The sequence below is a fragment of the Triticum aestivum genome, chromosome 2B, assembly GCF_018294505.1.
Source record: "Triticum aestivum cultivar Chinese Spring chromosome 2B, IWGSC CS RefSeq v2.1, whole genome shotgun sequence".
Lineage (NCBI taxonomy): Eukaryota > Viridiplantae > Streptophyta > Magnoliopsida > Poales > Poaceae > Triticum > Triticum aestivum.
Genome location: NC_057798.1, coordinates 732,762,944 through 732,775,867, shown reverse-complemented (window position 1 = coordinate 732,775,867; position 12,924 = coordinate 732,762,944). Strand labels below are relative to the sequence as shown.

The 12,924-nt window shown below is 42.7% G+C and overlaps 1 protein-coding gene across 1 annotated transcript; it reads right to left on the bottom strand.

Annotated features, from left to right (window-relative positions):
- Window positions 1–3,344: 3,344 nt before the first annotated feature.
- On the bottom strand, window positions 3,345–8,599 carry LOC123047016 (ribulose bisphosphate carboxylase/oxygenase activase, chloroplastic). Its single transcript, XM_044470495.1, has 12 exons — window positions 8,160–8,599; window positions 7,903–7,988; window positions 7,774–7,783; window positions 7,089–7,151; window positions 6,853–6,966; window positions 6,368–6,429; window positions 5,691–5,745; window positions 5,248–5,449; window positions 4,821–4,927; window positions 4,097–4,152; window positions 3,620–3,712; window positions 3,345–3,461 (listed from the first exon to the last, which is right to left on the bottom strand). The coding sequence occupies exons 1-12, from the start codon at window positions 8,536–8,538 to the stop codon at window positions 3,354–3,356; spliced, it is 1,335 nt and encodes a 444-aa protein (XP_044326430.1). The 5' UTR covers window positions 8,539–8,599; the 3' UTR covers window positions 3,345–3,353.
- Window positions 8,600–12,924: the final 4,325 nt, after the last annotated feature.

The window sequence follows — 12,924 nt, the reverse complement described above, 5'->3', positions numbered from 1 at the left end:
TTGTTGGTGTGGCCTAGCTGTGAGTTGAGGCGGCTGGAGCAAAGGTGGGAGGGATCCACACGTGGCTGCAGCACGCATGTGGCCGGCCGGCCGGCTCGAAAGAGTAGAAGGAGAGCTGACTGTTTCCAACCTTTCCCGGTCTATGCTGTCTCCACGGCCACGGGGACGGGGTGGTTGGCTGGCACTGGCATTGAGCAGGAGCTATCGCGTTCTCGCCGGAAGCTGTACGGCACTGCCAAGATGAAGCATCAGAATGGATAGGTTGCGCCGGCCGATATCTCGAATCTCGCAAGGGCGATGATGCATCATCTTCGAGGGAATTGTCACTAAGAGCAACCCAACGGACCGATCCAAACGAACGGCGATTTCGTCCGCTTTTTATTTATTTGGATCGGCCGCCCGCCCGGTGTCCGTCTTGTTTTTAATATGGGTCGACAGCGCGCACAATGCGCCGACCCATATGTGCAGGCGTAGCCGGCTCGCCGCCCAATTTTGCATTGCATTATTGTGAAGTGAAAATTTTAAATAAACAAAATAGTCCGACCAAATAAATAGTATGGTTTTGCAGGCCAAATAAAAATAAAAATGTTTCACATAGTTTTACGAACGAATAAAAGTAGATACATCTATTGGTTGCCAACATGAGTTCACATATGCTCAACCAAATCATTTTGTAGTTGCACGTGAGTTTCTCAATCACGCATGTCTTCATGAAACTGAGTGAACTGCTCAAATGTTGCCGCTACTCCATGCTCAAGCACAACATTCTCACCCTGAAACTGAAAGCCTTTATCGTACAGACGTTCCGGGCGCTCGTCTTCTACGATCATATTGTGCATGATCACACAAGCAGTCATCACCTCCCATAGTTTCTGCGTGCTCCAAGTATTAGCAGGATACCGAACGATGCCCCATCGAGATTGCAAAACACCAAAGGCACGCTGGACATCCTTTCTAGCACTCTCTTGCTCTTGGACAAATCTTTTACTTTTCTCTCCAACAGGGTCGGGTATTGTCTTTACAATAGTGGTCCACTGAGGATAGATACCGTTACCCAAATAGTACCCTTTGTCGTAGTTGTGGCCATTGACAGTAAAGTTCACCGGTGGGCTGTTGCCTTCGGTAAGCCTAGCAAACACCGGCGAGCGCTGAAGCACGTTGATATCATTGTGTGATCCGGCCATGCCAAAGAAAGAGTGTCAGATCCAGAGATCTTGAGACGCCACGGCCTCTAGTATGACAGTGCAAGCCCTGACATGTCCTTTATACTGCCCTTGCCAAGCAGAAGGGCAGTTCTTCCACTCCCAATGCATGCAGTCTATGCTGCCAAGCATCCCCGGGAAGCCCCTGCTAGCATTCATCGCCAACAAACGGGCTGTATCTGCAGTTGTCGGCTCTCTCAAGTACTCAGGGCCAAACACAGCAATCACAGCCTTGCAGAACTTATACAGGGACTCTAGGCATGTAGACTCGCTCATACGGACGTACTCGTCAATGAGATCACCGGCCACTCCGTATGCAAGCATTCGGATGGCAGCATGCATTTCTAATAAAAGGAGAAACCAATCTCGCCGACAGCATCCTCTTTGCACTCGAAGTAGTCATCATAGCCGACCACTCCCTCTCTAATACGGTTGAAAACATGCCTACTCATACGGAACCGGCGGCGGAATTTGTGATGTTTGAACAACAGGTTTGTTGTATCAAAGTAGTCCTTCCAGAGAAGGAAATGCCCGCTCTCTCGGTTATGATTCAACACCGGAAGGTGGCCCGGAATGGAGCCACGGAACAACGGGCGCTGGTTGTTGAGGTGGTGATGGACCAACACGGCAGCCAATATCTCCTCCTCGTCGTCGGACGACGAATCGTCAAAGTCGCAAATGAAATTGTGGAAAAAGAACTCGTCGGCGGAGTCCATTTTCGTACCTTGGCAAACTGTCGAACAGCTTGCGGGCGTCGAAGAAGAAGACGGCCGGCGAGGGGAGACCCGACGCCCACAGACCAGCTAGCTGCCCGGCCGGCGTCCGACGAGTGTGACGGCGTCCGACGAGCGTGCCGGTCGTATGTGGCGGGGGCGGCGAGGCGTCTTCTTGGTCGCGGGCAGCTGTGCGGTGGGGGAAGAGGCGATGGGAACTAGTTTGCTCCCCGGCGGCGGCGGGCGACTGGGGACAGGGGCGGTGTTGCTGGGCGGATGTGGAGGCGGCGGCAGCTGGAAGAGTCGCCGAAAAATGGGCGGCGGCGTCGGTGACGGAGGAGGCGGGGGGCGAGGGTTGCTTGTTGGCCGGGGGGAGGGAGGCCAATGTGCCACAGAACAGAGGGCCCGGGGACAGGAGCAGGCGACCGCGCGCGCGTCCGTCACGTGTCTGCGCCAACGCAAATCGGACTCAAAAATGGGCCAGGAATGGGTCGTCCGCGGACGAAAAACGGACGCGCGTCCGTTTGGGTCGGCACGTTGGGCCGCCTTTTCTGTCCGCGCCGACCCAAACGGACAGGCGTGGACGAAATGGGTCGCCCATTTGGAGTTGCTCTAATGTGTCCTTCCTAAACACACAAAAAGTTGACACTGGGTTGATGAGGATATATGTACAGTAACACTGCTGGCCCACCCTGGCTAAATGGGCTAGGTCCGCCACTCTAAAGTATTGATTCTTTTTTGAAAATTATTCAAGTTGTGATTTAAAAGATCTTATATTAGTTTACGGAGGGAGTGTATATCAAGATCTTATATTAGTTTACGGGGAGTATATTTCAAAAGACCCTCGCATTTTTAGTACTATCATAAATTTTGGTCCATGCGAAAAAAAAAGGTCAAAAGCCTGAGAAACATTTATGAGTGTCCTTTGGACGCTTGCTTTCAATAAGTGGGGCTCGTTTTCTGAGCCAGTCCGCGGGTTGCCTCAAAAAAAAAAAAAAACTGGATGACTTTCGGCAGCGACGCGAGCAATGACGTCGGTGATATCCCTTCTTTCATCAGTCGTACTCGCATCTGCATAGACTTCGGCACAGTTCAACCAACAGCAGCAAAGGGAAGCAAATAAAAGAAACGGAGATGACATTTGCAACTGTATATATATTTTCATGTGCTTTTTTACAATATGGAGTATGTTACTCCCTCCGTTCCAAAAAGTGTCGTGGTTTTAGCAGCAAAGGGAAACAAATAAAAGAAACCAAGATGAAATTAACTAACGGAGGGAGTATATACTTGCACATGCAGCTCATCCGCAGAGAGACACGGGCAAAATGTAGGAGGACCAGTATAATTTACAGAAAATTGAAAGTAACAAGAATACTTGGCTTGGGTTGATGTAGGCTACTAGAGTAGCTTTTTATACTTTATCTTTTGGCGCTTCGAACTAGTCCTCCAAGTTCTTCATATATTCTTTCGACAAGTTCGAATTCATCACGAATGCTTGCTCTTCTACCAGAGAGTTCCCTGACTGAATCAGTGCATCCAGTGTTGGCTGATGAGAACATAAATCGCACCAGGGTGTTAGACAGAGATTGGTTTCTCAATAGAGGAATGAACAGCCATCCAACCACGGTGATATTGAAAGAACTGACACGATAATGGCACAAAAAAAATCCTGTTGGTGCATTGCTTGATATGAAATGTAAATACCTTCGGAGGGATAAATGTCGGAAGCTTCTCTCTGTTCTTCCGCTTGAGAAGCTTTTCACCTAGTTGCTCATAACCACCAATGTCATTTACCCACTGCAACACAATGGGGAAAATGAAAAATATTATTTAGCCATTTCTTGAGAACAGTTTCAAAGCATGATATATCATTTAATTAGGTAGTTTCTGAAGAATATTTTCAGAAGATACACCAAATGCACATTTGGAGATGCCATCTCGAAATGCTTCTGTTGTTGCATACCCAACATGACTCTCGTCTACTTCAATGAAAAACAAGTATGTGCATCAACTCCAATAAATGGGAGCATGATCTGCAGCCTGAAACTATATAAAGACAACCCTTTTGCACACAGACAACAGGAGGTGGAAACATTTTCTAAAATCGATTATAAGAATATTACAATGGATCTCTTCATATTATTAGAACTCATACCAGATGCCCTAAATCAAAATAAGTACCTGCAAGATAGCCTGGTCATATGTCCTGGATCTCAAAGCTCCATAAAAGTCGAGAGCTGCAACAAGTTTAAGTCGTACTTGAATAAGTTTTTCAAATGTAGAAGCGAAAATATGTACAAACTTCCCACAGAGAGAAAGAATAGCGAAGCTAGGTGAAACGCAATTTCAACCAATAACTAAAGACACAACTCACACAACGTAACAGAACTTAAAAAGGAGAAGGGGGTATTTTTTTCAGAGAATAATAGTTCTGCTATAATCTAGACTAGTGGATCATCATAACAAAACGTAATTGCTCGTTGTACTGATTCTAGACTGATTATCAGGGCCACTCTGCAACCTATTTTTTTTTGTGATATAAGCGAATCACATGATTCATAAGTACCAAAATCTTTCTCCTTCCCTTGTATGCTCACATCCCATGGCTATGACAACATAAGAAAATAACCATTTTTCCCAAAGACGCCCAATTTACAAGTTTTTTTAAAACAACAGAAATTATTGCTACGGCTATTAATCTGCATTAAAGAACTGAAGAGTAATCATTCTTATGTATATGTGAAAAATAATTTCGCTTATCAAGCCCTAACTTATATGTTAGCAAACAACAAGGCAAATATTTGAAGCACAAAATAACGTGGGTGACCTTAGCACTGCATATTCCACTACCAGATAAGCCTCATATGCTGCAAACTAGAAGTTACAGTTTTGGTGAAACGAGTACCTTGATTTGGAAATGTATCTACAATGCTTGAAACTTCCTCAAAAGATAACCCATCCTTTGTATACATACGGTGAACAATGTTAATTATATCTTCACGGGTGGGCTGCCTGTTAAGCACAAATGATCAGACATCAAGTACCAAGGTTCAAAATATCCCTAGTTGGTGCATGGAAGTAGCATGAAACTACATATAATTAACAGAAAAGACTGAAAGAATATCAAATCGGTGGTAATCTTCAAACCAAGACAATCTCTGAAGTAGAGAATTGAATAAAGAAACAATTTACTTTTTGTAGTGTCAAGTAATGCCAAGAAGAACATAGCCTACGTGGGCGATAGTACACAAAGTTATAACGAAAATGAAATAGCGCAGTTCAAAATTTTCAGTTTGTCAACAAGATTGCTTCAGATGCAGGGACAAACATACCAGTAGAACTTTTCCATCCTCCCATCACGAATCAAAGGAGCATATAGTGTTGAAAAATCATTTCCAGTTGCTATTATTGGAATTCTATGTGTTATATCAGATTCTCTCCATTTCTGCCCGATACTAACCCTGTTAGGATTATCTGCCAAGTTCATCAATGTTCCAACCACGATTTGATTATTGACCGTCATTTGTGTGTGTCCTGGCAACAACAGTAACATATAGTAAGTAAGGTTTTTCCTACTATAAATGTTGATATGTTTGAAAGATAAACTCTAATATTAATCAATCACATACAAATAAGGTTTATTTTTGCAAAAAAAGAACTTTGCACACAAAGAATAAATCAAGTATCATAGCTCCTGATGAAAAATCATAATAATAGACATCCAGGCTCGGCATAATCAACAATCCCATCAAAGTATGCTCAATAAATGGCTTACCAAATCTTCCAAGACCAGCATCTAGGTCATTGATCATCAGACAGCTCATTTTCCCCTATACCATCAAAAACTTGTGAAACATGATCTTGTAAGGAAAAAAATATCACAAGAATCATTGGAAACATTAGCGTAATAATTCGGTAGTGGTACAGAAGAGTAAATCACTACGGAGCACGTGAGATTCTCAGCAGAAGTAAGCCTCAAGCCATGGAAACATTTTTATCATCGCAAGATATAAACACATTGAAGTAGACGATGGAACACTTTATTATTAAGATGATAAAAGAGTAACAAGTACCATCTTTGGTAGTTCAGGGCCTTTTCACTATCACAACAATCTTGGGCTAGCAGTTTTTATCTAAATAGTTTTTATTATTTCAATACGGGGAATCACTGGGTAGCTCAATAGTAGGACACACGATGGTGCTACCAAGCAACCCAAGACTGAATCCCACCTTCCTCATAAGAATATGTTGGGGGTGCTAGTGCCCCTGGGCCTCTTCTTTTTTCTAGTTTGGACTAAACGTCAACATATGTAAATGATCAACTACTGTATGTTGATGCATAAGTTTACAAATTTTAAAAATACTGTTCTCTTGCATGCTCACTAGTCACATCTCAGAAAACTGAATCTGAAAGCAGGTTATGAAATTGAGTAGCTGAATACACCTTCTTACTTGGTTTTGAACTACTTGAGAGGCCGTTCTGTATCGATCACGTATAAGCCTTCCAGGTTCTCCTGCAATACGAGCAGAAAAAAATCTGAGCAACTAACCATCCCCTATCATAACTACCATAACTGCAAAAGAGCAAGCAATTCCTATTTTGTCTATGGACTAGATCTGGCAGAACATAGTAGTAACTTGACTTTGGAGCAGACTTTAGGAACTGATAATTCCTTTCATAACTAATATAAGCAGACCTTTCATTGAGCAAGGTCAAACATAACCAATCTGAACAGACATGCTAGTTTTTTTTTTCTGAAAATAAGCAAGAAACTCGATTGCAAATTCGTCCCAGGCTGGCTTTCAGCACTAGAAAGTGCCCCAAGCACTAAGGTGGGTCTCAGTTTTTAATCTGAACACTAGCAATCTGGGAAACATAAACATATGGCAGAGTAAATAAAGCATACAAGCATAAAATAGTTCCGCTGTTTCTTGACCTGCTCTCTCAGATTCGAGTTCTCCAGCAGACATAATAACAGGCTCAACACCCATTGCTTTAAATATAAGTTCAGTCTGGAATGTTTTCCCTTGCCCCTTGCCACCCCAGACACCTGCATGGCGCAATATTGCTCAAGATCATTAAATGGTAAAGCATGACACTGAATCACACTACACGTTTGTTTTTTCATATTACAATCACGCACACATAAACAAAAGAAGTAGAGTATGCTACCAAGTATAAGGGGAATCTTGATATTAAGATTATTTGCAAGGAAGTTCTTTACAATGTGGACCGCTGCAAACAATAAACAGTCCTTTAGAATATGTACCTGCAGAAAAAGATAAAAAAGAAGTGTTAAGCACACTTCGGCCACTTCTGAAAGCTGTACGAAATACTGTCACTCGACTCTTGAAATATCATGCAAAAGTCAAAATTGGATGCTTCATTGTTTTGGGGCTTTTAAACATTTACCTCTCAGGGGCCTAGATATTAAGTAGGATGAGGTTAGCAGTCACTACTACTGTACATGTACGATTTGGTGATATTCATCCGCTGTGCACATCGTATGCCATTGTTTTACAGTTCAACTAAAACACATCTAGCCTAGTGAGTTGATTACTGTATGTTATCATTCATAGATACCAATAAAGGTACATTCGGTTATCGCCACACCCTTGCATAAAAGCATACTGAAACGGCTGTGTAAAGTTGGTAACCAGACTCTCTCTCCAAAAAAGAAGTTAGTAACCAGACCATTGGCAGATTTGAACTGTTGAGTTTCATGTCTACTATAAGGATACTAGAATACACATTGTATATGTAGATTCAGATTCAAATGCAATGCATTTTGTGAAATGCTGAGATTATAATACCTGATTATAAGAATGCTGACTTCCTTATACATTAAACTGCTTACCAACTTTATCCTGTAACACAACGAATCTGCAGTGTCAAATCTCCGACAATCAGATGCTGACATAACAGTACGGATGAGGATGATTTAAGAAAACCAGAGCAGCTGTATATGAATTAAAAACAAACTCACGAGGAAGGCAGGCGCGATGTAGTAATCTCCCTGCAGATACTCAAATTTCCTCGTCGCCTTCTGGCGGTAATCGAACACAATATCCGCTGCACATTTCACAAGGAATTTGTCAACAACAAAAAAAGAACATCTCAGATTCTTCAATTCCATTCGTTATTTTGCTCACCGCTGAACTACACAGAAATGTACTGTTCTGAATTATGACAAGTTATCACAGATAGCTCTATCAAATAGCAATGGGGCACTGGAGAGCGTACAGTCTCTTCCGAGGAATTTGCCGACGAAGAGGTCGTCGACGATGCCGCTGCGGGCGCCGACGGCGATGTTCATGTTGTCGGCCTCCTTCCCGAGGCGGTAGAGGTAGTCGTCGCCCTGACCATCCGTGGCCTCCCACGAGGACTGCTTCGAAAGCCTCCTCCCGCGCCCCTCTTCCCCATCCTCCGCCTCCTCCTCGCCGCCGGCCGTGGGCTGGGGAGAAGCAGAGGAGGAGGAGGAGCAGAGAACGGACGGGAAGGCGGGGCAGATGCGTCTTCGGTTGGGGGTTCTGTGGTTGAAGCAGCCGGGGCTGGCGAGAGCGGGGAGGAGGATGTGGTGGCGGTGGCAGCGCGAAGCGGCGGCGAGGGAGGTGGCGGCCATGGCGGGGAACGCTGCGCCGCGTGTGTGATCGGGGGCTATTTGCGGGTGGCCCCGTACGGCGAGGGCCGCTGGGGCCTTATCGGCAACGGTCGCTCAGGAATACGTCAGTAAATCCTGAACGCTCGGATTTTAAGATGTCATCCTGAGCGTTTTTTTATGGCAACTTAGTTGATGTAAGATGGCAAGTTTAGTTATTAAGACATGGCAATTTTGTTTCTGTCTGTTTTTTTTTCAAAAAATTACTATGTTTGACAACCTCGTTTGAATTAAAGTTACCATAAAAATGTTCGGGTTGTCATGCTTAAAATCCGAACGTTCGAAATTTATCATTTCTGAATAATTATACTGTGGACCCTACTTAGTAGACCTGAACGAATACTTATACTAGGTAATCACACATACAATTCCTTTTCTAGCGGATGAAGCACATGCGTTACTAGTGATTACATGCATGCATGCATAAAAGACAAAATAGATGATGTCAGCATTCTTTCTATTTTGAAACTTTAAAATATTTGGTAGCTCAAACCATCGCTCCAATTCAAAATCTGTTTTCACGTAAAAAATTCATCGCGACTAGATCTTTGAAACTAGATTGTTTCGACAAACTCTATTTTTCAGATCAAAAGTTACCATGACATTAGTACGTGAACTATCACACCTGCAATACGTACTTACCATGGTGTTTAGACTGAAGTTATCGAGCTATGTTTCAACTTTTTCTTGTGCGTCAAAAGTTACCACAATATTTGTAAGTAATTATTAGGTCAGCAATACGCCACCGTCTACAACCGGGTGTCATGCTTGGGCCGTGAGGTGAGATCCAAGTGCCGACATGACATGAACCGCTTATAAACGAGACTTTGCGGGTCGTGGCAAGCCAGACCTGTTTAGGCGTGTGTCGTATCGTGCCGTGCCTGGGTCTGCATATTGGCCACCTATGATCAGGTTTCTGGTGCAGTAAAATAACATGCGACTTTATGATCAGATTATTCATTAATATTATTTGAATCTTCTTTGAACCCTTTTATGCATGATTATTATTGCTTTGCATTTCTCTCTGATCTATTGATTTGGATTGACCAAATAGATTGATTTTTTCTTGCAATAGGAGATGTGCTTTGTAATGTGTTCAATATTGCGGTGATCTATATTCCAATGACAGAAAGGGACAAGACATGTATTTGTATTTTTTTTAGGGAAAGGAACTTTCATTAATCAAACTAGGTGATTACAATCAGATATTACAATTACGAAGCCAACATGCAGTTCGTTGTTGCGAACTACCCATACCTGCAAGGGTGTGGCTGGCCGCATTTGCATGTCGACTAATCTTAGCTAGATTTACGTTCCTTCCGTGAGTCAGCATCTTTCTGATCTCACTAATACGATGTGTATACCTGGACTTATTGATGCCACTCGCACAGATGATCTACAACATTTCATCGCAGTCTGTCTCCACAATCAAAGGGACATGTATTTGTATTGTTGCCATTAAAAATAAAAAGATGGAGTTTATTCATGCGTGAGTTTACTTTGTATACATCATGTCATCTTACTTAAGGCGTTACTCCGTTCTTTATGAACATAATACTTTAGATGAATGCTGGATAGCAGTTGATGTGTGGAGTAATAGTAGTAGATGCAGACAAGAGTGGGTCTACTTATCTCGGACGTGATGTCTATATACATGATCATTGCCTTGGATATCGTCATGATTATTTGATTTTCTATCAATTTCCCAACGGTAATTTGTTTACCTACCGTATGTTATTTTCAAGAGAGAAACCGCTAGTGAAAATTATGGCCCCCGGGTCTTACTTTTATCATTATTAAAATCAAAAGCACTTTGCTGCAATTTATTTTATTTTGTGTTTTATTTATCTATCTATCACTACGAGATTTGATCTTTGCAATTAACCGTCGAGGGATTGACAACGCCTTGTTTGCATTGGGTGCAAGTATTTGTTATTTTGTGTGTAGTTACTGCTAAAGAAGTGTTGCTTGGTTCTTCTACTGGATTGATAACCTTGGTTCTTAACTGAGGGAAATACTTGTCTCTACGATACTGCATCATCCTCTCCTCTTCAGAGAAATCCCAACGCAGCTCACAAGTAGCATACTCCGGAAAGTTATGTGATATAGACGGTTGCAATAGTGAGAAGAGCACCTTTTAACTTGATATTTTCAGTGAGAGATCACCCTAATAATTGACTCATGCGCAATCAAAGGGTTAAAGAAAATGATAAACATCTCAGGCAATTCATAATAGCCGGATGTGGTATAGCCCTGGGCACCGACAAGTCTTCATGGTTCTCTTGAATCTTCAGTCGAAACATCGCCATGGCGGCAGAAAAATCGTTGTCGTGCCAGCCATTTAAAAAACATTGCTGTGGCGGCAATTTCAGAAAATGTTGCCGTGGCGATCGTTTCAAAAACGATGTCGTGGCACCAATTTCAGGAAACACTGTCGTGGCACTAAAAATTTCAGCCCCTCCTCCTATGCCTGGTACACCTTCTCCAGACCGAGGTCCTCCGTGTACACTTGCCACCATCACCTGTAACTTGTAGGCTATATCTACATCTATTACATTAACGTGGAAATCCCGTGGCTCCAACCATCATGCCGTGACGCGAAAGCCACTTAACATTACAACATATAACCATCTCATACATAAACTCATTATCATAATGAAGGTTATACCACATCACATGCAAACCTGCAAAACCAAGTTAGACGTTCTTTAATTGATTTTAGCAAATTTTAATTACATAGCTTCCAGGGTTTCCGGATAACACTAGCTACCTATGTCCACCATCAAGGTGATAATTCTTGTTGCTAGATTAACTTTCGAGGTGTGTGAGGTAAGAGGCTTAATTAAAATCTCCAGCCCCACACTAAACTTCGTAAAATACTCATGACCCCCTAGAAGACCGTTCATCTTCATTGCCCTCTTTTATTTGCAATGGTTCACTATTCTTGACTATGATGAAGCCCAAAGAACCGTTAGCAGATCGTCGATAGCCAGAGCCGATTAATTCTCAGAGCTTTGTATACATCATGTTGTCAATGAACTGAACCAAAGCAACACTCAAGGGAAGAATAGAAAGAATATCAAACCCCCACGTCAACATGTGAAAAAGATCAAAACCTTCATCTACTCATAGAACCACTCATGATGCCACTATTGGGAAATGTAGTAGAAAATAAAAAGGTTGCCCTATGATCACCCAGGAACAATATGAAGATACATTAACGGTTGGAATCACGATCGTTACCGACTCCAAGTTGTAGCAGAAGTAGACAAGTCAGTGTAAATCGTACTTGAAGTCTCTCAAACCGTAGATAAATGATCCCTCGAACTACCCACGAACAACTCCTTGAATCGAACACCGAAAGCACGGCCTCTTCACATATTGCAAGCATACGGTCTTCACAATACGGTAGCGCTTAGTGTTCCAGAGCTAATTGTCGCTGGAGAATTAGAGGGAGAAGATTAGAACCATACTAGGCTTCTAATTATGAGGATTAAAGGATCTAGGTCAATCTCTAATTGATCAACTAGGACCAACTAGAACTAGATCTAGAGAATTAGAGGAGGCTCTAAAACCCGTGAGTTCAAAAAGCACCAAAGCCTCTAGTATATATAGGTTGGTGGGAGGGGGAGGGGTGCCACACAAGGTGGGAAAGGACCCCCCTTGTACTGGCCTAGGAGAGTAGGAGTGGAGGAGGTGTCCTCCCCCCTCTCTAGTTCGGCCTCCCTACAAGGAAAAGGGGGTGCCTCCCCTACATGGGCCTTGGTGGCCCAATTCTCCTTCCACCACTTGGCCTTTAGGGCCCGTTGATATTAAATTAAATATAAAGGCCTCCTAAAAATTGTTGAAGTCTTTTATTATTAATTTAGTATCACCAGAAAATTTTTCCACCTATATATTATTTATGGATAATCCAGTATTGCCCGATGAACTCTAAAACCCTTTCGGTGACCCTAAAACGCTTCCGCTTCCTCTCGAAACTATTTCGAATATTAGTGAAACAATTCCCCAAATAAATCCTTGATACTCTCGTCCTACTAACACTCAGTAGATCATTCTTAGCTTAAGCTTGTGACCATGTAGGTTCGGTAAAAACATAGACATGAACAAAACCCCTTCGTCCAGTGACTGATAGTGGAACCATGGACGTCCATATCGATGTCTATGATTACACGAATGACATTCAAGTGAAACTTTTGTTATAATGTGATGTTCCCATTTCTTCATGATATTTTACAAAACCCGAGGTGAGATGTGTCATTATCCTCCTCAGTCATAGACCTGCTCACTATACCAGTCTCCTTGTTGCCGGTTTTGTTCTTATTTCTCGTTGACATGTTCCTGAATCCC